Raw genomic sequence first — 27,015 nt, forward strand, 5'->3', positions numbered from 1 at the left:
AGTTTCAATAGGCCTCTTGGCTGCTTCTCTGATGAATGCTTTCCTTGCCCGGCCTGTCAATTTCGGTGGACGGCCATGTCTTGGTAGGTTTGCAGTTGTGCCGTACTCTTTCTATTTTCGGATGATGGATTGAACACAGTGCTCCGTGAGATGGTCAAAGCTTGGGAGATTGCTTTATAACCTAACCCTGCTTTAAACCACTCCACAACTTTATCCCTGACCCGTCTGGTGTGTTTCTTGGCCTTCATGATGCTGTTTGTTCACTAATGTTCTCTAACAAACCTCTGAGAGCTTCACAGAACAGCTGGATTTATACTGAGATCACATGACACACAGGGGGACCTTAATTAGGTGACTTCTGAAGGCAATTGGTTCGACTAGATTTTAGTTAGGGGTATCAGATTAAAGGGGGCTGAATACAAATGCCGCCACACTTTTCAGATATTTATTTGTAAACAAATTTGAAAACCATTTCTCATTTTCCTTCCACTTCACAATTATGTGCCACTTTGTGTTGGTCCATCACATCCAATCCCAATAAAATACATTGATGGATCTGGTTGTAACATGGCAACATGGGGGGGGGGGGGGCCGGAATACATTGTAACATGACAACATGGGGGACATTTCAGGGGGGTGGGAATACATTGTAACATGACAACATGGGGGACATTTCAGGGAGGTGGGAATACATTGTAACATGACAACATGGGGGACATTTCAGGGAGGTGGGAATACATTGTAACATGACAACATGGGGGACATTTCAGGGGGGTGGGAATACATTGTAACATGACAACATGGGGGACATTTCAGGGGGGTGGGAATACATTGTAACATGACAACATGGGGGACATTTCAAGGGGGAGGAAGACTTTTTCAAGGCTCTGTATGTGATGCAATAGTATGTCAACAAAGCATAAATGCACCAGCTTTTGACAGATCTGACATCTGAGAATCACCCACGAGTCATGTACAGTCATGGCCAAAAATATTCCCCCCCCCCTTCCCCCTTCCCCCTCAGATAACGCACCACCTCACCCAAAAATTTGCTGCAATGACAAATGTTTCAGCATTCTCATGTTGATGTCTTTTGTTTGTAATGGTGACACAAAAAAAGGGGAGAGACAAAAGCCAAATCTGACCCATTCCATGCAAAACCCCAAAAATGAACTGGACAAAATTGTTGGCACTTTTTCAAAATTGTAAGAAATAATTGCCTTCCAGGTTTGTGATGCTCCTGTAATTTGTCATTAAACTCCCCGTATCCATGACCAGGCACTGACAATATAGAAATCACACCAACAACCAGGTACAATGGTGACAAATGGCCTCCACCTTTCTGTTGGGTATCTCTGTGTGCCACATGGAGCATGGAGGAGAGGAAGAGCAGCAAAGAATTGTCTGAGGATTGGAAAACAAAAATGGTGAAAAAGCATGGACCATCTCAAGGTTATATCTCCAGAGATCCTAATGTTCCTGTGTCCACTGTGCAAAACATTGTCAAGAGGTTTACAGGCCGTGGGACTGTAGCTAATCTCCCTGGACGTGGACAAAAGAGAAAAATTGATCAAAGATTGCAACGGAAGATTGTTGGGATGGTGGCTAATGAACCTCGATCAACTTCCAGACAAATCCAAGCCGACCTTCAGGCACAGGGTACACGTGTGTCCGCTCGCAGTATGCGTCACAATCTGAATGAAGAGGGGCGCTATGGTAGGAGAATCAGGAGGACCCCACTGCTGACACAGAAATATGGTAGGAGACCCAGGAGGACCCCACTGCTGACACAGAAATATGGTAAGAGACCCAGGAGGACCCCACCGCTGACACAGAAATATGGTAGGAGACCCAGGAGGACCCCACTACTGATATAGAAATATGGTGGGAGACCCAGGAGGACCCCACTGCCGACACAGAAATATGGTAAGAGACCCAGGAAGACCCCACCGCTGACACTGAAATATGGTAAGAGACCCAGGAAGACCCCACTGCTGACACAGAAATATGGGAGGAGACCCAGGAGGACCCCATCGCTGACACAGAAATATGGGAGGAGACCCAGGAAGACCCCACCGCTGACACTGAAATATGGGAGGAGACCCAGGTGGACCCCACTGCCGACACAGAAATATGGTAGGAGACCCAGGAGGACCCCACTACTGATATAGAAATATGGTGGGAGACCCAGGAGGACCCCACTGCCGACACAGAAATATGGTAAGAGACCCAGGAAGACCCCACCGCTGACACTGAAATATGGTAAGAGACCCAGGAAGACCCCACTGCTGACACAGAAATATGGGAGGAGACCCAGGAAGACCCCACCGCTGACACTGAAATATGGGAGGAGACCCAGGAGGACCCCACTGCCGACACAGAAATATGGTAGGAGACCCAGGAGGACCCCACTACTGATATAGAAATATGGTGGGAGACCCAGGAGGACCCCACTGCCGACACAGAAATATGGTAAGAGACCCAGGAAGACCCCACCACTGACACAGAAATAAGGTAGAAGACCCAGGAGGACCCCACCGCTGACACCGAAATATGGGAGGAGACCCAGGAGGACCCCACTGCTGACACAGAAATATGGGAGGAGACCCTGGAGGACCCCACTGCTGACACAGAAATATGGTGTGAAACCCAGGAGGACCCCACTGCTGGTACAAAATAAGATAGGAGACCCAGGAGGACCCCACTGCTGAAACTGATTGGAAGCCAGATTGGAGTTTGCCAAAACTTACCTGAGGAAGCCAAAATCCTTTTGGGAAATGTTCTGGGGACAGACGGAACAAAATGACAGCTTTTTAGTAAAGCCCATCATTCTACTGTTTTCAGAAAAAGCAAAAAAGCCTTTAAAGCATAGATTCCAGTCCCTCCAGTCACACATGGTGGGGGGGGGGGGTCACAGTCCCTCCAGTCACACATGGAGGGGGGGGTCACAGTCCCTCCAGTCACACATGGTGGGGGGTCACAGTCCCTACAGTCACACATGGTGGGGGGGGGGTCACAGTCCCTCCAGTCACACATGGAGGGGGGGGTCACAGTCCCTCCAGTCACACATGGTGGGAGGGGGGTCACAGTCCCTCCAGTCACACATGGTGGGGGGGGGGTCACAGTCCCTCCAATCACACATGGTGGGGGGTCACTGATGTTTTGGGGTGGCTTTGCTGCTTCAGGCACTGGATGTCTTGGCCGTGTACATGGCATTATGAAATCTGAAGACTACCAAAGAATTCTGGGGTGCAATGTAGGGCCCGGGGTCAGAAAGTTGGGTCTCCAGTGTCAGAGGTCATGGGTCTTCCAGCAGGACAATGACCCAAAGCACACGTCACAAAGCCCCCAGAAATGATGTCAGACAAAGCGCTGGAGAGGAGTGGACTGGCCAGCAATGAGTCCAGATCTCCATCCCATAGAGCTCCTGTGGAGAGATTTCCAGAGGGGAAAGGAACCTTCCAATCAGAGAGACCTGGAGCAGTTGGAGGAAGAAGAGCGATCCAAAATTCCATAGTATAAGTAAGGTACAAAGTGATTGCTTTTCAAGTAAGCAGCTGTACACTCAAGGCAACCAACAGAAATCAAAGCAAAAACAGATAGTGCAGCGCTAATAGTGATAAGAAATGAAGTAGAATAATCTGGATAGACCATGAATATTACCAAATAGACAGTAGGATAAAACTGATGCATATAAACAGGATAATATGCCAAAATAAGTGCAAATAATCAAAAGTAGAGTGACAAATAATCTAATATAACAAATATATTCCAGTACTAAAAGTAGATATAAATATAAAAATGTCCGAAGATGTGACTAAATTTGTGAAAAAAAGTCCCCACAACTTCAAACCGGTGCGGAGGGAGACTGACAGTCGTCTTTAGCCTCTTCTATTCTCTAACAATTGCCCCAACAGTTGATATATTTTCACCAAGCTGCTTGGCAATTGCCCCGTAGCCCTTTCCAACCTTGTGGAGGTCCACAATTTTGTACCTGATGTCTTTTGACAGCTCTTTGGTCTTGCCCATGGTAGTAGTTGGCGTCTGACTGACTGTGGGGTGGACAGGTGTCTTTAAAGAGCTCAGACAGGGGCTACTAAGTGAGATGAATGAGTGGAGTAGAGGGGGACTTTATAAAGGCTCAGTAACAGGTCTTTGGGAGCCAGAATTCTTGCTGTTTCTTAGGGGTTCAAATACTTCTGTTCAGCCGTGCGAGACAAATACATTCTTTACAAATCATACAATGTGATCTCCTGAATTCTGTCCTCAGAGTGGGAATCCCCTGCAATGTGATCTCCTGAATTCTGTCCTCAGAGTGGGAATCCCCTGCAATGTGATCTCCTGAATTCTGTCCTCAGAGTGGGAATCCCCTGCAATGTGAATGTCAGACCCTCCATGATGGAGAAGTGGGACAACTTGCAGAATCGCAGGGGGTTCAAATACTTCTGTTTCTCACTGTATACTGTAAATGCCCAGCTGTTCTAAAAATAATAGATGCTTGTGGCACTGACCTCTGGAAGTCCTCCCCACTGCTAGTCCTCATTTGGGTAAAATGACAACCAGCATCAATAAACCCATTTCCTACAGTCATGGACAAAAATCTTGTGCCCCCCCACCCCCCCGGCATTTCTGTCAGATAACGCCCCAATCACCCTGGAAATTGTTGCAATTGCAAATGTTTCAGCATTCTCATGTTTATTTCTTTGGTTTGTATTGGTGACACAAAATGTAACTTTGTTGTTCTGTTGTAACATTAAGTTCTTTTATTTGTAGATTTAAATGCAGCTGACTCAACAGTTACTGTCATTCACATTGATGGGAAGAAGCGTCTGAAATGTATGGATATTGGCGTGTTCAGGAATCCGTGGGTCAAGTGGTACGATGAGCAGAAGACGGGTCTGTCCCAACATGGAACACGTAATGTAACTGACATCGGTAATGGCCGGAAGAAGGTGGAGTCCGTGCTGAACATGGATGTGGAAACAAATAAGCAGTACTTCTGTGTGGTGAAAGAGGGGAGACTGAAGAGGACCGCCCGAGCTGTGATATCAGGTATTATTATTATTATTATACAGTATTTATAAAGCGCCGATAGTTCGCTCAGCGCTGTACATTATAAAGGGGGACAGTACATGTGACAGAACAATACCAATACAATGTGATACATGAGGGGATCGAGGGCCCTGATCCTAGGAGCTTACAATCTAGAAGGGAGGGGATGGTGGCACAGGAGGAGATAGCTGTGGGGGATGGGGTGGTAGGAAGAGTGGAGGAGGTCGGCAATTAGCAGGGGGTGGGGTAGGCTTCCCTGAAGAGATGGGTTTTCAGGGTGCGTCTAAAGAAGAGGAGAGTAGGTGATAATCTGATGGATTAGGGTAGGGAGTTCCAGAGGATGGGTGACACCCTGGAGAAGTCCTGGAGGTGGGCATGGGAGGAGGAGACCAGGGAACTAGAGCGAAGGAGGTCTTGTGAGGAGCGGAGTGTGCGTGTTGGGCGGTACTTGGATATTAGGTCAGTGATGTAGTTCGGGGCAGTATGGTGGACGGCTTTGTACGTCAGTATTAGGATTTTGAATTTGATCCGTTGCGCAATCGGAAGCCAGTGGAGGGATTGGCAGAGGGGGGTGGAGGACACTGAGTGGAGGGATTGGCAGAGGGGGGTGGAGGACACTGAGTGGAGGGATTGGCAGAGGGGGGTGGAGCCAGTGGAGGGATTGGCAGAGGGGGGTGGAGGACACTGAATGGAGGCCAGTGGAGGGATTGGCAGAGGGGGGTGGCGGAGATGGAGCGGTTGGAAAGGTGAATGAGTCTGGCAGCCGTATTCAGGATGGACTGAAGCGGGGATAGCCAGCGGCGAGGCAGGCCAGTGAGGAGGGAGTTGCAGTAGTCGAGTCGTGATATGATGAGGGAGTGGATGAGCTGCTTAGTGGTTTCTGGGGTTAGGAACGTGCAGATTTGGGGGGATATGATCACCATGTATAATACATAAGGGGGGATATGATCTCCATGTATAATACATAAGGGGGGATATGATCTCCATGTATAATACATAAGGGGGGATATGATCTCCATGTATAATACATAAGAGGGATATGATCTCCATGTATAATACATAAGGGGGGATATGATCTCCATGTATAATACATAAGGGGGGATATGATCTCCATGTATAATACATAAGGGGGGATATGATCTCCATGTATAATACATAAGGGGGGATATGATCTCCATGTATAATACATAAGGGGGGATATGATCTCCATGTATAATACATAAGGGGGGGATATGATCTCCATGTATAATACATAAGGGGGATATGATCTCCATGTATAATACATAAGGGGGGATATGATCTCCATGTATAATACATAAGGGGGGATATGATCTCCATGTATAATACATAAGGGGGGATATGATCTCCATGTATAATACATAAGGGGGGTATGATCTCCATGTATAATACATAAGGGGGGATATGATCTCCATGTATAATACATAAGGGAGGATATGATCTCCATGTATAATACATAAGGGGGATATGATCTCCATGTATAATACATAAGGGGGATATGATCTCCATGTATAATACATAAGAGGGGATATGATCTCCATGTATAATACATAAGGGGGGGAAATGATCTCCATGTATAATACATAAGGGGGATATGATCTCCATGTATAATACATAAGAGGGGATATGATCTCCATGTATAATACATAAAGGGGGATATGATCTCCATGTATAATACATAAGGGGGGATATGATCTCCATGTATAATACATAAGGGGGGATATGATCTCCATGTATAATACATAAGGGGGATATGATCTCCATGTATAATACATAAGAGGGGATATGATCTCCATGTATAATACATAAAGGGGGATATGATCTCCATGTATAATACATGAGGGGGGATATGATCTCCATGTATAATACATAAAGGAGGATATGATCTCCATGTATAATACATAAGGGGGGATATGATCTCCATGTATAATACATAAGGGAGGGATATGATCTCCATGTATAATACATAAGGGGGGATATGATCTCCATGTATAATACATAAGGGGGATATGATCTCCATGTATAATACATAAGGGAGGATATGATCTCCATGTATAATACATAAGAGGGGGATATGATCTCCATGTATAATACATAAGGGGGATATGATCTCCATGTATAATACATAAGGGGGGATATGATCTCCATGTATAATACATAAGGGGGATATGATCTCCATGTATAATACATAAAGGAGGGATATGATCTCCATGTATAATACATAAGGGGGGGATATGATCACCATGTATAATACATACGGGGGGGATATGATCTCCATGTATAATACATAAGGGAGGATATGATCTCCATGTATAATACATAAGGGGGGATATGATCTCCATGTATAATACATAAGGGGGATATGATCTCCATGTATAATACATAAGGGGGGGATATGATCTCCATGTATAATACATAAGGGAGGATATGATCTCCATGTATAATACATAAGGGGGGATATGATCTCCATGTATAATACATAAGGGGGGGGTATATGATCTCCATGTATAATACATAAGGGGGGATATGATCTCCATGTATAATACATAAGGGGGGATATGATCTCCATGTATAATACATAAGGGGGATATGATCTCCATGTATAATACATAAGGGGGGATATGTTCTCCATGTATAATACATAAGGGGGGAATATGATCTCCATGTATAATACATAAGGGGGGATATGATCTCCATGTATAATACATAAGGGGGGATATGATCTCCATGTATAATACATAAGGGAGGATATGATCTCCATGTATAATACATAAGAGGGATATGATCTCCATGTATAATACATAAGGGGGATATGATCTCCATGTATAATACATAAGAGGGGATATGATCTCCATGTATAATACATAAGGGGGGGAAATGATCTCCATGTATAATACATAAGGGGGATATGATCTCCATGTATAATACATAAGGGGGGATATGATCTCCATGTATAATACATAAGGGGGGATATGATCTCAATGTATAATACATAAAGGGGGATATGATCTCCATGTATAATACATAAGGGGGATATGATCTCCATGTATAATACATAAGGGAGGATATGATCTCCATGTATAATACATAAGAGGGGGATATGATCTCCATGTATAATACATAAGGGGGAAATGATCTCCATGTATAATACATAAGGGGGGATATGATCTCCATGTATAATACATAAGGGGGGATATGATCTCCATGTATAATACATAAGGGGGGGATATGATCTCCATGTATAATACATAAGAGGGATATGATCTCCATGTATAATACATAAGGGGGATATCATCTCCATGTATAATACATAAGGGGGGATATGATCTCCATGTATAATACATAAGGGGGGATATGATCTCCATGTATAATACATAAGGGGGATATGATCTCCATGTATAATACATAAGGGGGGGATATGATCTCCATGTATAATACATAAGGGAGGATATGATCTCCATGTATAATACATAAGGGGGGATATGATCTCCATGTATAATACATAAGGGGGGGTATATGATCTCCATGTATAATACATAAGGGGGGATATGATCTCCATGTATAATACATAAGGGGGGGATATGATCTCCATGTATAATACATAAGGGGGATATGATCTCCATGTATAATACATAAGGGGGGATATGATCTCCATGTATAATACATAAGGGGGGAATATGATCTCCATGTATAATACATAAGGGGGATATGATCTCCATGTATAATACATAAGGGGGGATATGATCTCCATGTATAATACATAAGGGGGATATGATCTCCATGTATAATACATAAGGGGGGATATGATCTCCATGTATAATACATAAGGGGGGATATGATCTCCATGTATAATACATAAGGGGGGATATGATCTCCATGTATAATACATAAGGGGGGATATGATCTCCATGTATAATACATAAGGGGGATATGATCTCCATGTATAATACATAAGGGGGATATGATCTCCATGTATAATACATAAGAGGGGATATGATCTCCATGTATAATACATAAGGGGGGGAAATGATCTCCATGTATAATACATAAGGGGGATATGATCTCCATGTATAATACATAAAGGGGGATATGATCTCCATGTATAATACATAAGGGGGGATATGATCTCCATGTATAATACATAAAGGAGGATATGATCTCCATGTATAATACATAAGGGAGGGATATGATCTCCATGTATAATACATAAAGGAGGATATGATCTCCATGTATAATACATAAGGGGGGATATGATCTCCATGTATAATACATAAGGGGGATATGATCTCCATGTATAATACATAAGGGGGATATGATCTCCATGTATAATACATAAGGGGGATATGATCTCCATGTATAATACATAAAGGAGGATATGATCTCCATGTATAATACATAAGGGAGGGATATGATCTCCATGTATAATACATAAGGGGGGGATATGATCACCATGTATAATACATACGGGGGGGGATATGATCTCCATGTATAATACATAAGGGAGGATATGATCTCCATGTATAATACATAAGGGGGGATATGATCTCCATGTATAATACATAAGGGGGGATATGATCTCCATGTATAATACATAAGGGGGATATGATCTCCATGTATAATACATAAGAGGGGGGATATGATCTCCATGTATAATACATAAGGTGGGATATGATCTCCATGTATAATACATAAGGGGGGATATGATCACCATGTATAATACATAAGGGGGGGATATGATCTCCATGCATAATACATCAGGGGGATATGATCTCCATGTATAATATATAAGGGAGGATATGATCTCCATGTATAATACATAAGGGGGGATATGATCTCCATGTATAATACATAAGGGGGGATATGATCTCCATGTATAATACATAAGGGGGGATATGATCTCCATGTATAATACATAAGAGGGGGATATGATCTCCATGTATAATACATAAGGGGGGGATATGATCTCCATGTATAATACATAAGGGGGATATGATCTCCATGTATAATACATAAGGGGGGATATGATCTCCATGTATAATACATAAGGGGGGGATATGATCTCCATGTATAATACATAAGGGGGGATATGATCTCCATGTATAATACATAAGGGGGATATGATCTCCATGTATAATACATAAGGGGGGATATGATCTCCATGTATAATACATAAGGGGGGATATGATCTCCATGTATAATACATAAGGGGGATATGATCTCCATGTATAATACATAAGAGGGGGGATATGATCTCCATGTATAATACATAAGGGGGATATGATCTCCATGTATAATACATAAGAGGGGGGATATGATCTCCATGTATAATACATAAGGGGGATATGATCTCCATGTATAATACATAAGGGGGGATATGATCACCATGTATAATACATAAGGGGGTATATGATCACCATGTATAATACATAAGGGGGATATGATCTCCATGTATAATACATAAGGGGGGATATGATCTCCATGTATAATACATAAGGGGGGATATGATCACCATGTATAATACATAAGGGGGATATGATCTCCATGTATAATACATAAGGGGGGATATGATCTCCATGTATAATACATAAGGGGGATATGATCTCCATGTATAATACATAAGAGGGGGGATATGATCTCCATGTATAATACATAAGGTGGGATATGATCTCCATGTATAATACATAAGGGGGGATATGATCACCATGTATAATACATAAGGGGGGGATATGATCTCCATGTATAATACATAAGGGGGGATATGATCTCCATGTATAATACATAAGGGGGATATGATCTCCATGTATAATACATAAGGGAGGATATGATCTCCATGTATAATACATAAGGGGGGATATGATCTCCATGTATAATACATAAGGGGGGATATGATCTCCATGTATAATACATAAGGGGGGGATATGATCTCCATGTATAATACATAAGGGGGATATGATCTCCATGTATAATACATAAGGGGGGATATGATCACCATGTATAATACATAAGGGGGGATATGATCTCCATGTATAATACATAAAGGGGGGGGGGGATATGATCTCCATGTATAATACATAAGAGGGGGATATGATCTCCATGTATAATACATAAGGGGGGGATATGATCTCCATGTATAATACATAAGGGGGATATGATCTCCATGTATAATACATAAGGGGGGATATGATCTCCATGTATAATACATAAGGGGGGGATATGATCTCCATGTATAATACATAAGGGGGGATATGATCTCCATGTATAATACATAAGGGGGATATGATCTCCATGTATAATACATAAGGGGGGATATGATCTCCATGTATAATACATAAGAGGGGGGATATGATCTCCATGTATAATACATAAGGGGGATATGATCTCCATGTATAATACATAAGAGGGGGGATATGATCTCCATGTATAATACATAAGGGGGATATGATCTCCATGTATAATACATAAGGGGGGATATGATCTCCATGTATAATACATAAGGGGGGGATATGATCTCCATGTATAATACATAAGGGGGGATATGATCTCCATGTATAATACATAAGGGGGGATATGATCTCCATGTATAATACATAAGGGGGGGATATGATCTCCATGTATAATACCTAAGGGGGGATATGATCTCCATGTATAATACATAAGGGGGATATGATCATGTCCCATAGACTTGCATTGAGTTTTAAGTTCACTGTCAAGCGTTCATTAGGTTTGAATGTTTGACTGCAAACCGAACATGGGGGTGTTCTGCCCATCACTAATGGTAACGCACTCAGTCAGATTAGCACCAGTTGCACAGCTCCCGATGTACACAGCCTTTTTAACGCAGGACAATGTCTTTTGATACACTGACTTGCAGCCTGGTGCTGCCATCTGTTGGCGTGTAACAAAACTAGTACCAAAACGTTTTGATACCACCTAAGATGTTCTCATAGGTTCCTCCATGTTCCTCCATGTTCTGCCTGAAGGTCAGAGAGTGAGGTCACCAGGGCTCTATGTACAAGCTCCAACCTCATGGGGGCAAATAGGAAGGAACATCCTCTGGTCCTCCAGAATGGATTGGAGGGCTTACAAAACTCATTTATGTTTTATGAATGCTCCATTTATGGAGAACGTCTGGATGAAGATGAGACCTTTACCAATTTTTTTCTTTTATTTTGCAGATGGGAAACCTCTGACTTTCCCTAAAATACCACTTCCAGAATGAGAAACAGCCCCATAACAAGAAAATCCTCCCCCTGATGATCTCTTCTCCTCTGTGATCCTTGATGTCAAGTCCTTTCCAACCCTTAGTCACATGACCTCCATTCTCTTCATAGGGCTGATAGTAGCTTCTGAAGGCTTTACACCTCGTGGAATGTATTCCGGATAAAACGTTTCTGAGCTTATAAAAGAAGATGAGTCTACCTAACTCAGCCATGTGCGCCCCTTATAGAGCTTCCAAGGGTTTGCAAGAATTAGAAACAACTACTGAGAATTTTCCAAGAATGGACCTTCACTCCTCAAAAATAATCTGTAATAATTAATAATTCCTCAATACTGTGATAGTGAACTAGAGTCTCCACGACCAATCTGGTTGGGAGTTTTTGCCGAATCTCAGGAGCACCAAGTCTTGCTTCAGCTCCACACAAGTTGGGGAAGATATGGTCACCTCAAGGTTGTGGAGCTCAGAATTGTCTGCACTTTACTGCAAACATTTGCTTCTGTAATGGCTGAATGTCCTCCCAATCCAGTCCCACCATCAGGAACTGTCTGGGGACATTTATCAATGACTTATATGGTACACAAATTGTCCTACTAACTCCATAAGAAGTCAAGAGGTTCTGCTTAGAAACGTTCCTAAACAGACCTTCAAATGTTGTTCTGTAACTTCAGTCTATATTGTAGATTTTATACTTTGCTACATTTTTACTCGTTCATATGATTGCTAATGTCTACGACCGCCTTCTAGAGACTGTAAAGGATCGCAGCTTATATTTTTTTATACTTACCTGCTCTGTGTCATGGTTATGCACAGAGCAGCCCCCATCCTCTTATTCAGGGACCCCGTCGAGGGCCCTCATAGCAAGTCACTTACGGGGCACCTGTGTGTGCTCCCTCCTGAGCCGGCTCTGTGTGTCTCTCTTGCTGTGATTGACAGTGGCTCCTGCTGCTGCCTCTGAGCCAATGAGTTGGGAGAAAGCCACTGCTTTCTTGCACATTGATGGATCGAGATGGGACTCAGATGAGTATGGGGGGGGCATTAACCTCCCTGGTGGTCTGATTATTTCAGATTTTTGGTGCTGAAAGCGGTACCGTTATTTTGCATGGAAATATGTAGTTTTTTATTGTAGGCTGTAATTTTTAGGAATAACTCACTGAAATCTGTCCGAACAAGAGTCTAGTAAACATCCCGGGGATGATAAAATTTGAAACACAAAATCATAAATTATAATTTAATAAAAAATAATAATATAATAAATGTAATTCAATAATATAATCAAACCAAAAACACTGAAATGTGAAATAGAGCGCCAAGTTGGCCCATCGCTGAGCTCAGTCGCAGAATCGTTTTCAGTGTCTGATGAGGAATTTCCCCCACCAATCATTATCACTCAATTCTGCAAGTGGTTCTGATTTACTATCGCTGTTCTCTAGCCGGTCTAAAACCGCGTCTGACCTAAAGGGACGCTTTTTGGACGCCATGGACGTTTCTCAGTTTCCAGGCAGAAAGAACAGTAAATATACAGGCAGGGCGCCGGACAAAGCACTCGGGACAAAATGTATGTGAAATGGTTTGATACAGGAATGTTATACGATGTAAAATCCTTTTGAAAAAAATGAAATTTTTTTAAAATGTTCAAATTTCCCGCCGCCGGCGTCCGTACGTCCCGACGTCACAGGGACCGGAACACAGAAGCCGGATGCCGGCATCAGCAAGAGGAGATGGCTGGGGACGATGCAGGGGACACATCGCGGGAGCGAAGGACAAGGTAAGTGCTGCAGGGAATCCCTGAGCAAACGCCGCATGGTAAGCCCGAGTGTAGCTCAGGGGGGTTACCGCTCTTGGTACAGAAACTTTACCCCGAGCTACACTCGGGAATACCGCCAGGGGGGTTAAAGTGTTACTCAACTCCGGACCCCGCATTCACTATATCCGCACTCCTCGGACCCCGCATTCACTATATCCGCTCTCCCCGGACCCCGCATTCACTATATCCGCTCTCCCCGGACCCCGCATTCACTATATCCGCTCTCCCCGGACCCCGCATTCACTATATCCGCTCTCCCCGGACCCCGCATTCACTATATCCGCTCTCCCCGGACCCCGCATTCACTATATCCGCTCTCCCCGGACCCCGCATTCACTATATCCGCTCTCCCCGGACCCCGCATTCACTATATCCGCTCTCCCCGGACCCCGCATTCACTATATCCGCTCTCCCCGGACCCAGCATTCACTATATCCGCTCTCCCCGGACCCCGCATTCACTATATCCACTCTCCCCGGACCCCGCATTCCCTATATCCGCTCTTCCCAGACCCCGCATTCACTATATCCACTCTCCCCGGACCCCGCATTCACTATATCCGCTCTTCCCGGACCCCGCATTCCCTATATCCGCTCTTCCCAGACCCCGCATTCACTATATCCACTCTCCCCGGACCCCGCATTCACTATATCTGCTCTCCCCGGACCCCGCATTCACTATATCCGCTCTCCCCGGACCCCGCATTCACTATATCCGCTCTCCCCGGACTCTGCATTTACCATAGCCGCTCTCCCCGGACTCTGCATTCACTATATCCGCTCTCCCCGGACCCCGCATTCACTATATCCGCTCTCCCCGGACCCCGCATTCACTATATCCGCTCTCCCCGGACTCTGCATTCACTATATCCGTTCTTCCCGGACTCTGCATTCACTATATCCGCTCTCCCCGGACCCCGCATTCACTATATCCGCTCTCCCCGGACCCCGCATTCACTGTATCCGCTCTCCCCGGACCCCGCATTCACTGTATCCGCTCTCCCCGGACCCCGCATTCACTATATCCGCTCTCCCCGGACCCCGCATTCACTGTATCCGCTCTCCCCGGACCCCGCATTCCCTATATCCGCTCTTCCCAGACCCCGCATTCACTATATCCGCTCTCCCCGGACCCCGCATTCACTATATCCGCTCTCCCCGGATCCCACATTCACTATATCCAGTCTCCCCGGACCCCGCATTCACTATATCCGCTCTCCCCGGACCCCGCATTCACTATATCCGCTCTCCCCGGACCCCGCATTCACTTTATCCGCTCTCCCCGGACCCCGCATTTACTATATTCGCTCTCCCCGGACCCCGCATTCACTATATCCGCTCTCCCCGGACCCCGCATTCACTATATCCGCTCTCCCCGGATCCTGCATTTACTATATCCGCTCTCCCCGGACCCCGCATTCACTATATCCACTCTCCCCGGACTCTGCATTCACTATATCCGCTCTCCCCGGACCCCACATTCACTATATCCGCTCTCCCCGGACCCCGCATTCACTATATCCGCTCTCCCCGGACCCCGCATTCCCTATATCCGCTCTCCCCGGACCCCGCATTCACTATATCCGCTCCCCCCGGACCCGCATTCCCTATATCCGCTCTCCCCGGACCCCGCATTCCCTATATCCGCTCTCCCCGGACCCCGCATTCACTGTATCCGCTCTCCCCGGACCCCGCATTCACTATATCCGCTCTCCCCGGACCCCACATTCACTATATCCGCTCCCCCCGGACCCCGCATTCACTATATCCGCTCCCCCTGCTCTGTTCTATCAGCAGATGGATTGGGGACAGTGAAATAAGGGGAGGAGCAGAGAAGACAGGATCAAACAGCACTTTTACACAATGCAGAGGATTAACCCCTTAGGTCCCACAATGAGTATAACAAGCATGCTTTGCTGCATCTACAGACTGATTTCACTGTTGGGGGTTCAGGAACACTTTAAGATAAAAAAAATTCAGCTCTATAAAGAGTTTTCTCTGTTGCACTTTATAACTATCGGTTTACATATATTTCTTGGGGATCGTATCCTGTATGCAGTATTTTTTATATTTCTGTAACACTTGTACAGGGATCCCGAGGTTTATATGATCTGGGGATAGTTTGCTTTTCTTGCTACAATCAGAATGATCCATTCCTTAAAGAGTAAAATCCCCTCTGTGAGGTGAACATTGCTGGGATTGTAGCAAGATTTGTTGCAGATCTGTACCTTTTGTTATTCTGAAGAAAGAGCTGTTTGTTTGTTTGCTTGTTTGTCTGTCTGTGTCCATGTGTGGAGTGAATTTGTATGGGAATGGACTGTAGCTGTGATTTCCTTTGTGAGCATCTCACCAAAAATGACGTTTCTGTTGCAGGGATGCCCAAAATCTGACTTGTATCTTAGAGCAAGTCTTAAACTTCTGGGAAAATCAGTGAGCCAATCACACAAGCAAGAAATTCAATTTCTGGGGGGGGGGGGGGGTCTAGGTCGCCATGCTGAATTTTACAGCGGCTGTAAGGAAAGGTAATTTTTTTATAACATTCACTTACTACATGATTTGTGTTTAAATTGTTTGCGCTCCATTGTTTATTATTTATTTATTAACATTTTGTTTATATTCGTTCAATTTATTTCCCGCGAAAGTGGAGTTATCCTTTAAAGTGGGACTTTAGCAGCCGATATTGGTTTTGGATGAAGTACGGAAGGCTCTGAACTTTTTTTCAGGCTTGTTTTTTCTTTTTGGCCACGGATGATATGGGTAATATTTCCCTCCCTGTCCTGGTGTCTATAGTGCGGCTTGTAAACTATCCTGATGTCTCCTTCATGTTGAGGTATTCAATTCTCATTTTATGAGAGAGAGAGAGAGAAGGGTTGATTTACTGTAAAAATGCTCTAAGGCTGAAAAATGCGGCAAAAAGCTTCAAACTGGCGTTTTTGGACTTCTTTTGAGCAAAAAAAGTCACATAGACTGTAATCAGTGTTTTTTGGTTGGAAAACAAACCCAGGACTAGTCGGTCGGTTGCTAGTTTATAGAAGATTTATCGATGATATTATTATAATTTGGAAAGGTACAAGAGAAACATTGGAGGAGTTTATCCAAGAGATGGGGAATAACTCTTTCAATATATCATTTACTGAAAATATTAGTGAAGAGGCAGTGGACTTTTTGGATCTGACGATTTATAAGAAAGATGACAGGTTTTACACTAAGACATATTTCAAGCAAGTAGATAGGAATGGATACATTCCAAATTTTAGTTGTCATCATAGAAATTGGCTAAAATCCATCCCTAAGATTCAACTTATTAGGATTAAACGTAATTGTGATGATGAAGGTGTTTTCTTGGAGCAATCTGAGTTGTTATTGCAAAGGTTTAGGGAAAAGGGCTATGGAGAAGAAATTCTGGCTGCTTCATTGGAACAGGTTAAAAAGATTAGTAGAGAAGAACTTTTAAAGAAAAAAGAAAATGAAAAGAAGTTAGGAGATTTGGCTTTCATTACAGGATATTCTAAGCATTATAAATTGGTTGAAAACATCATTAAAAAATATTGGCCAATTCTAATAAGGGATGAAACTCTGAGGAAAGTGCTACCTATGAAACCGTTGTTTATTTACAGAAAACCACCAACTTTAAGAACGCGACTTGTGAAAAATGTTCCAGATGTACCGAGGAAAGTGGTTACATTTCTAGATAGGGCTGGTTTTTTCAAGTGTGGGAGATGTTTGGCCTGCAGATCCTTGAAAGGGGACAGTAAAAGGCATTATAAGGATTTTCAATCCTGTTCTAATGGTGCATCCTATAAGATCAAAAAGTTTATATCATGTGACAGCACGCATGTCACCTATTTGTTGGAGTGCTCTTGCAAACTCCAGTATATAGGGAGAGCAACGAGAAAACTTGCCACCAGGTTGTGAGAACATATTAGAAACATAAAGAAGGGATTTAAACATCATAGTTTGTCATACCATTTTAGAAAATATCATAATAGAGATCTGGCATCGTTGAAATTTTGTGGGATAGATAGAGTAGAGGCCCCTTGGAGGGGGGGAAATATGGTAATAAATGTTTCTCAAAATGAAACGAAGTGGATATACCAGATGGGTACATTGTATCCTAATGGGTTGAATGCAGATATTGATATAAACTGTTTTTTGTCCAATTGGTAGAATATAGTTAATGTCCGAAGTGCGTTTTCATGATTAGGGGTATTTGTATTTTTATATTATATATATCTCTGGATTTTACTTTCATTTTTTTCATTTTTATTTCATTTTCATTTTTATTTTATTATTTATTTTTATTTTATTTTTATTTATACATTTTTTTATTTATATTTATTTTTATTTTTATTTTCATTTTTATTTTTATTATTTATATTTATTTTTATTTTTATTTATATTTATTATTATTTATTTTTATTTTTAATTTTATTTTTATTATTTTTATTTTTATTCTTATTCTTTTTATTTTTATATTGATTTTTTTAATAATTTATGTATCTTAATTTCCTGTCTCTACCCTATGCTTAGGGATATAAGACATAAGGTTATGGGTAAAAGTATGGTTTTTAATACAAATGTAATTGTCTTTGTTGTGAGGGGACCTCACATGGGTATACAGAGGGATGGCGGTGATGGATGGGTGGGCGGTTTTGTGTCCAGAGTAATTAGTGGGAGGGATCTCCCACTGCTTTATAAACGGCTTGGCAGAGGAAAAGAGCATCTTGATAACGCCCTGTGGGTGGGGCGAAACGCGTTGACGCACTTCCGGTTGCCTGTTCCGGCGTCTGACGTCATTTCCAGTGAGTGGAACGCACGCCGAGCGGTGCGTTTCAAGGGGCCATCTTTGCATAGTGGATGAGTCTGCATCTGAGGTCTGTCATCCTGCTGTATACCTGGCTGTGGGGTCTCTATACAAAAGTCGCTGTACATGAAAAATAGATTGTTTTTAAAGAAAAATCGTTTTGTTCCAATAAAATGCGGGTTATATCCTGCTAAAAGATGAGTGGTCTGGAGAAATTATTTTGATTGGAAATCATTACGGTATCACACTATGGTTTTTTCTTCTTCCTGATTTTCTCTGGGGGATTCGGTGAGAGGAGTAACCAGAAGAGGTATCCATATCCGAGAGGAGGCAGCATTTGGAGGTCTTATACAAAGTAAAGGGGGTCCAGGAGCCCTTAATATCCCTGAAAGGCATTTGACTCACCATTATCTGGTGAGTGCGGTTAATGTTGGTTTTGCACTGGTGGATGGTGGAGGTATCACTGGTGGATTGTGGAGGTATCACTGGTGGATGGTGGAGGTATCACTGGTGGATTGTGGAGGTATCACTGGTGGATGGTGGAGGTATCACTGGTGGATTGTGGAGGTATCACTGGTGGATGGTGGAGGTATCACTGGTGGATGGTGGAGGTATCACTGGTGGATGGTGGAGGTATCACAGGCACGGAAGAATCTAATGAAATTACAATATAATTAATTTTGTCACTGGACTTATTAATTCTAAAATCATTTATATATATTAATTTTTTATCACTATTTCATGAACACAAAAATGTTTTTGTGTCACAGTTTTTTAAGTTTGTAATATTTATTAATTACCAATTTAAAGGGTTGGGTGATGCAATTTATTATGTGGGTTTGCGCTGGTATCTATTGATCTAAGTTTTTTTGGTTTTTGCACCTGTGTACAGAAGCATCTCACGGGGAATAGTGTGTGTAATAAGAGAGTCCTTGGCGCTGAGGTTTTTTCTTCTTTACAAAAAAGTCACATAGACTGTAATCAGTGTTTTTTGGTTGGAAAACAAACCCAGGACTAGTCGGTCTCTAAAGAAGTTTTTTTAGCTGTAAAAATGCTCTTAGGCTGAAAAATGCCGCAAAAAGCTTCAAACTGGTGTCTTTGGACTTTTTTTGAGCAAAAAAGTCACATAGACTGTAATCAGTGTTTTTTGGTTGGAAAACAAACCCAGGACTAGTCGGTCTCCAAAGAAGTTTTTTTAGCTGTAAAAAAGCTCTAAGGCTGAAAAATGCGGCAAAAAGCTTCAAACTGGTGTTTTTGGACTTCTTTTGAGCAAAAATGTTACATAGACTGTAATCAGTGTTTTTTGGTTGGAAAAAAAATCCAGGACTAGTCAGTCTCTAGAGAAGTTTTTTTAGCTGTAAAAATGCTCTTAGGCTGAAAAATGCAGCAAAAAGCTTCAAACTGGTGTTTTTGGACTTTTTTTGAGCAAAAAAGTCACATAGACTGTAATCAGTGTTTTTTGGTTGGAAAACAAACCCAGGACTAGTCGGTCTCCAAAGAAGTTTTTTTAGCTGTAAAAATGCTCTTAGGCTGAAAAATGCAGCAAAAAGCTTCAAACTGGTGTTTTTGGACTTCTTTTGAGCAGAAATGTTACATAGACTGTAATCAGTGTTTTTTGGTTGGAAAACAAACCCAGGACTAGTCGGTCTCTAAAGAAGTTTTTTTAGCTGTAAAAATGCTCTTAGGCTGAAAAATGCAGCAAAAAGGTTCAAACTGGTGTTTTTGGACTTTTTTTGAGCAAAAAAGTCACATAGACTGTAATCAGTGTTTTTTGGTTGGAAAACAAACCCAGGACTAGTCGGTCTCTAAAGAAGTTTTTTTAGCTGTAAAAATGCTCTTAGGCTGAAAAATGCAGCAAAAAGGTTCAAACTGGTGTTTTTGGACTTTTTTTGAGCAAAAAAGTCACATAGACTGTAATCAGTGTTTTTTGGTTGGAAAACAAACCCAGGACTAGTCGGTCTCCAAAGACGTTTTTTTAGCTGTAAAAATGCTCTTAGGCTGAAAAATGCAGCAAAAAGGTTCAAACTGGTGTTTTTGGACTTTTTTTGAGCAAAAAAGTCACATAGACTGTAATCAGTGTTTTTTGGTTGGAAAACAAACCCAGGACTAGTCGGTCTCTAAAGAAGTTTTTTTAGCTGTAAAAATGCTCTTAGGCTGAAAAATGCAGCAAAAAGGTTCAAACTGGTGTTTTTGGACTTTTTTTGAGCAAAAAAGTCACATAGACTGTAATCAGTGTTTTTTGGTTGGAAAACAAACCCAGGACTAGTCGGTCTCCAAAGACGTTTTTTTAGCTGTAAAAATGCTCTTAGGCTGAAAAATGCAGCAAAAAGCTTCAAACTGGTGTTTTTGGACTTTTTTTGAGCAAAAAAGTCACATAGACTGTAATCAGTGTTTTTTGGTTGGAAAACAAACCCAGGACTAGTCGGTCTCTAAAGAAGTTTTTTTAGCTGTAAAAATGCTCTTAGGCTGAAAAATGCGGCAAAAAGCTTCAAACTGGTGTTTTTGGACTTTTTTTGAGCAAAAAAGTCACATAGACTGTAATCAGTGTTTTTTGGTTGGAAAGCAAACCCAGGACTAGTCGGGCTCTAGAGAAGTTTTTTTAGCTGTAAAAATGCTCTAAGGCTGAAAAATGCAGCAAAAAGCTTCAAACTGGTGTTTTTGGACTTTTTTTGAGCAAAAAAGTCACATAGACTGTAATCAGTGTTTTTTGGTTGGAAAGCAAACCCAGGACTAGTCGGTCTCCAAAGAAGTTTTTTTAGCTGTAAAAATGCTCTTAGGCTGAAAAATGCAGCAAAAAGGTTCAAACTGGTGTTTTTGGACTTTTTTTGAGCAAAAAAGTCACATAGACTGTAATCAGTGTTTTTTGGTTGGAAAACAAACCCAGGACTAGTCAGTCTCCAAAGAAGTTTTTTTAGCTGTAAAAATGCTCTTAGGCTGAAAAATGCGGCAAAAAGCTTCAAACTGGTGTTTTTGGACTTCTTTTGAGCAGAAATGTTACATAGACTGTAATCAGTGTTTTTTGGTTGGAAAACAAACCCAGGACTAGTCGGTCTCTAAAGAAGTTTTTTTAGCTGTAAAAATGCTCTTAGGCTGAAAAATGCAGCAAAAAGCTTCAAACTGGTGTTTTTGGACTTCTTTTGAGCAGAAATGTTACATAGACTGTAATCAGTGTTTTTTGGTTGGAAAACAAACCCAGAACTAGTCGGTCTCTAGAGAAGTTTTTTTAGCTGTAAAAAAGCTCTAAGGCTGAAAAATGCGGCAAAAAGCTTCAAACTGGTGTTTTTGGACTTCTTTTGAGCAAAAATGTTACATAGACTGTAATCAGTGTTTTTTGGTTGGAAAACAAACCCAGGACTAGTCGGTCTCTAGAGAAGTTTTTTTAGCTGTAAAAATGCTCTTAGGCTGAAAAATGCAGCAAAAAGCTTCAAACTGGTGTTTTTGGACTTTTTTTGAGCAAAAAAGTCACATAGACTGTAATCAGTGTTTTTTGGTTGGAAAACAAACCCAGGACTAGTCGGTCTCTAAAGAAGTTTTTTTAGCTGTAAAAAAGCTCTAAGGCTGAAAAATGCGGCAAAAAGCTTCAAACTGGTGTTTTTGGACTTTGTTTGAGCAAAAAAGTCACATAGACTGTAATCAGTGTTTTTTGGTTGGAAAACAAACCCAGGACTAGTCGGTCTCTAAAGAAGTTTTTTTAGCTGTAAAAATGCTCTTAGGCTGAAAAATGCAGCAAAAAGCTTCAAACTGGTGTTTTTGGACTTCTTTTGAGCAGAAATGTTACATAGACTGTAATCAGTGTTTTTTGGTTGGAAAACAAACCCAGAACTAGTCGGTCTCTAGAGAAGTTTTTTTAGCTGTAAAAATGCTCTTAGGCTGAAAAATGCAGCAAAAAGGTTCAAACTGGTGTTTTTGGACTTTTTTTGAGCAAAAAAGTCACATAGACTGTAATCAGTGTTTTTTGGTTGGAAAACAAACCCAGGACTAGTCGGTCTCTAAAGAAGTTTTTTTAGCTGTAAAAAAGCTCTAAGGCTGAAAAATGCGGCAAAAAGCTTCAAACTGGTGTTTTTGGACTTTGTTTGAGCAAAAAAGTCACATAGACTGTAATCAGTGTTTTTTGGTTGGAAAACAAACCCAGGACTAGTCGGTCTCTAAAGAAGTTTTTTTAGCTGTAAAAATGCTCTTAGGCTGAAAAATGCAGCAAAAAGCTTCAAACTGGTGTTTTTGGACTTCTTTTGAGCAGAAATGTTACATAGACTGTAATCAGTGTTTTTTGGTTGGAAAACAAACCCAGAACTAGTCGGTCTCTAGAGAAGTTTTTTTAGCTGTAAAAATGCTCTTAGGCTGAAAAATGCAGCAAAAAGGTTCAAACTGGTGTTTTTGGACTTTTTTTGAGCAAAAAAGTCACATAGACTGTAATCAGTGTTTTTTGGTTGGAAAACAAACCCAGGACTAGTCGGTCTCTAAAGAAGTTTTTTTAGCTGTAAAAATGCTCTAACGCTGAATTATCCGCAAAATGCGGTATACCAGCATTCTGGACTTTGTGTGAATTGCTTACATTCATTCTGCTTCCGATGTACAAGATATAATTCACTGCTGTCAGCGGAGGAGGGGCAGATTGCAGCATCTTCATTGGTCATTATGTCAGCATTACATTGTTCATGGTAATCGCGTTATCTTTCTCTGTCATGACATTGAAGCCCCGCCCCCCACGCTTTACAGTATCGTGTTATAAACTGCTAATGTGAGATCAGACATTGTATGTAATTTTGTAACAATAAAGGTCTGTCATTTTATACAAATATGTTGTCTCATTTTGGATTTTGGTGCCTTTAATCCCTTGACCAGGACATTTTTTTTTTTTTGCTATGCGCTACCTTAACTGGTAATTGCTCGGTCATGCAACACTTTACCCAAATGAAATTTCTCTCTTTCTAATATATATGTATATAATATACTGTATATACACACACACATATACAGTATCTCCCAGAAAAGAGTCCACCCCTCCCCGGACTGTATACAATGTATATATATATATATATATATATATATATATATAAACACACACAGTGTAGAAAACGTGTATTTGCTCCCCGGCTGATGCTGAATGTTCGCCCCTCACACAGAAATGATCGGTCTAACAATGGAATGTTCGCCCCTCACACAGAAATGATCGGTCTAACAATGGAATGTTCGCCCCTCACACAGAAATGATCGGTCTAACAATGGAATGTTCGCCCCTCACACAGAAATGATCGGTCTAACAATGGAATGTTCGCCCCTCACACAGAAACGATCGGTCTAACAATGGAATGTTCGCCCCTCACACAGAAACGATCGGTCTAACAATGGAATGTTCGGTGTAACACTGAGAGACAGAATACAACAACAAATTCAGCAGAAATGCGTCTAACAAATGATGACGGATCTGCATGTTCATGAGGGAAAGAAGGATTTGATCCCCTATCATTCAGCAGGATTTCTGGCTCCCAGGTGTCTCTCATACAGGTAACAAGCTGAGATTAGAAGCAGTCTCTTAAAGGGAGTGCTGCTAATCTCATTGTGTTACCTGTATAAAAGACACCTGTCCACAGGAGCCATCAAACCATCAGATTCCAAACTCTCCACCATGGCAAAGACCAAAGAGCTGTCCAAGGATGTCAGGGACAAGATGGTAGACCTACACAAGGCTGGACTGGGCTACCAAACTATGGCCAAGCAGCTTGGTGAGAAGGTGACAACAGTTGGTGCAATCATTCACAAATGGAAGAAACACAAAACAAGTGTCAGTCTCCCTAGGTCTGGTGCACCATGCAAGATCTCACCTCGTGGAGTGTCAATGATCATGAGAACAGTGAGGAATCATCCCAGAACTACACGTGAGGATCTTGTCAATGATCTCCAGGCAGCTGGGACCACAGTCACCAAGAAAACAATTGGTAACACACTACGCCGACAAGGACTGAAATCCTGCAGTGCCCGCACGGTCCCTCTGCTCAAGAAAGCCCATGTCCAGGCCCGTCTGAAGTCTGCCACTGAACATCTGAATGATGCCGAGGAGGACTGGTGGGAAGTGTTGTGGTCAGATGAGACCAAAATCCAGCTCTTTGGCATCAACTCAACTCGCCGTGTTTGGAGGAGGAGGAATGCTGCTTATGACCCTAAGAACACCATCCCAACTGTGAAACATGGTGGTGGAAACATTCTGCTTTGGGGGGGGTTTCTGCTAAGGGGACAGGACAACTGCACCGCATCAAAGGGACGATGGGCGGGGCAATGTACCATCAAATCTTGGGTGAGAACCTTCTTCCCTCAGCCAGGGCATTGAAAATGGGTCGTGGATGGGTGTTCCAGCATGACAACTGGAGAGTTTAATAAAAGACCATATAGAGGAGTTCTTGCTGGAAAAAAAATATTGTAACCAACAGACAGCATGGATTCATGAAAGACAGAAGTTGTCAAACAAATCTGGTTTCTTTTTATGAGGAGGTGAGCAAACCCTTGGATGGTGGCGGTGGACATGGTATACTTGGACAGAGGGGTGGCAGTGGATGTGGTATACTTGGACAGAGGGGTGGCGGTGGACGTGGTATACTTGGACAGAGGGTTGGTGGTGGATGTGGTACACTTGGACAGAGGGGTGGCTGTGGACGTGGTATACTTGGACAGAAGGGTGGCGGTGGATGTGGTACACTTGGACAGAGGGGTGGCTGTGGACATGGTATACTTGGACAGATGGGTGGCGGTGGACGTGGTATACTTGGACAGAGGAGTGGCGGTGGATGTGGTATACTTGGACAGAGGAGTGGCGGTGGATGTGGTATTCTTGGACACAGGGGCGGCGGTGGACGTGGTATTTTTTGATAGAGGAGCGGCGGTGGATGTGGTATACTTGGATAGAGGGGCGGCGGTGAACGTGGTATACTTGGACAGAGGGGTGGCGGTGGACGTGGTATACTTGGACAGAGGGGTGGCGGTGGACGTGGTATACTTGGAAAGAGGGGTGGCGGTGGACGTGGTATTCTTGGACAGAGGGGTGGCGGTGGACGTGGTATACTTGGACAGAGGGGTGGCGGTGGACGTGGTATTCTTGGACACAGGGGCGGCGGTGGACGTGGTATTTTTTGATAGAGGAGCGGCGGTGGATGTGGTATACTTGGATAGAGGGGCGGCGGTGAACGTGGTATACTTGGACAGAGGGGTGGCGGTGGACGTGGTATACTTGGACAGAGGGGTGGCGGTGGATGTGGTATACTTGGACAGAGGGGTGGCGGTGGACGTGGTATACTTGGACAGAGGGGTGGCGGTGGACGTGGTATACTTGGACAGAGGGGTGGCGGTGGACGTGGTATTCTTGGACAGAGGGGTGGCGGTGGACATGGTATACTTGGACAGAGGGGTGGCGGTGGACGTGGTATACTTGGACAGAGGGGTGGCGGTGGACGTGGTATTCTTGGACAGAGGGGTGGCGGTGGACGTGGTATACTTGGACAGAGGGGTGGCGGTGGACGTGGTATACTTGGACAGAGGGGTGGTGGTGGGCGTGGTGTACTTGGACAGAGGGGTGGCGGTGGACGTGGTGTACTTAGAGTTTGCAAAAGCATTTGACACAGTGTCCCACACACGGCTAATGTGTAAGGTAAAGTCTACAGGCTGCTCATGAAGGGGGTAAAACCTTCCGCTTATCACGTGGTTAATCTATAATAAACCGACTTTAACCAGCAACATAGCAATTGGCCAGTAGTTGCTTGTGGCTGCTGTCGTTGCTGCCAGACTGTCCTGTGATTGGCCAATTTCTAATAAACTCTCGATAACAATTAGGAGACTGCAGATGATACAGAAGTGGAACACTGGGCAGCAGCAAGATACAGGATAATAAAGAGAAAGGCTAAGCCCAAATGTACTGGCGACAAAGAGCACAGTTTGGAAGTATTGTGGCCGCCCAAGTGTGCTTTAGAATTTTTTATGGCACTGTAAGCTACAGTTCAGAGCAGAGGGAAACTCCTTCTCAGCCCCAGTCACATGGCCCAGCAGAGGAGAGGAGGTCCCATCACTCCAAAATGAAGCCGAATCAAGTGAGTTTGAGTGGGGAGACTTGTACTGAAGGGGGTCTGTGCTGTAC

At 42.9% G+C, this 27,015-nt stretch overlaps 1 protein-coding gene across 1 annotated transcript in view; it reads left to right on the forward strand.

Moving 5' to 3' along the window:
- The window catches only part of LOC149441066 (V-set domain containing T-cell activation inhibitor 1-like), a 33,712-nt gene extending 20,827 nt beyond the window's left edge, over window positions 1-12,885 (forward strand). Inside the window, exons 4-5 of the mRNA XM_089657801.1 lie at window positions 4,774-5,052; window positions 12,246-12,885. Coding sequence (XP_089513927.1) covers window positions 4,774-5,052; window positions 12,246-12,289 — 323 coding nt within the window. The 3' untranslated portion in view covers window positions 12,290-12,885. The remainder of the gene's footprint in view (window positions 1-4,773; window positions 5,053-12,245) is intronic.
- The last annotated feature ends 14,130 nt before the right edge of the window (window positions 12,886-27,015 follow it).

Source organism: Staurois parvus, unplaced genomic scaffold (assembly GCF_062004578.1).
Source record: "Staurois parvus isolate SC_StPar_1 unplaced genomic scaffold, SC_StPar_1.0 ptg001029l, whole genome shotgun sequence".
Lineage (NCBI taxonomy): Eukaryota > Metazoa > Chordata > Amphibia > Anura > Ranidae > Staurois > Staurois parvus.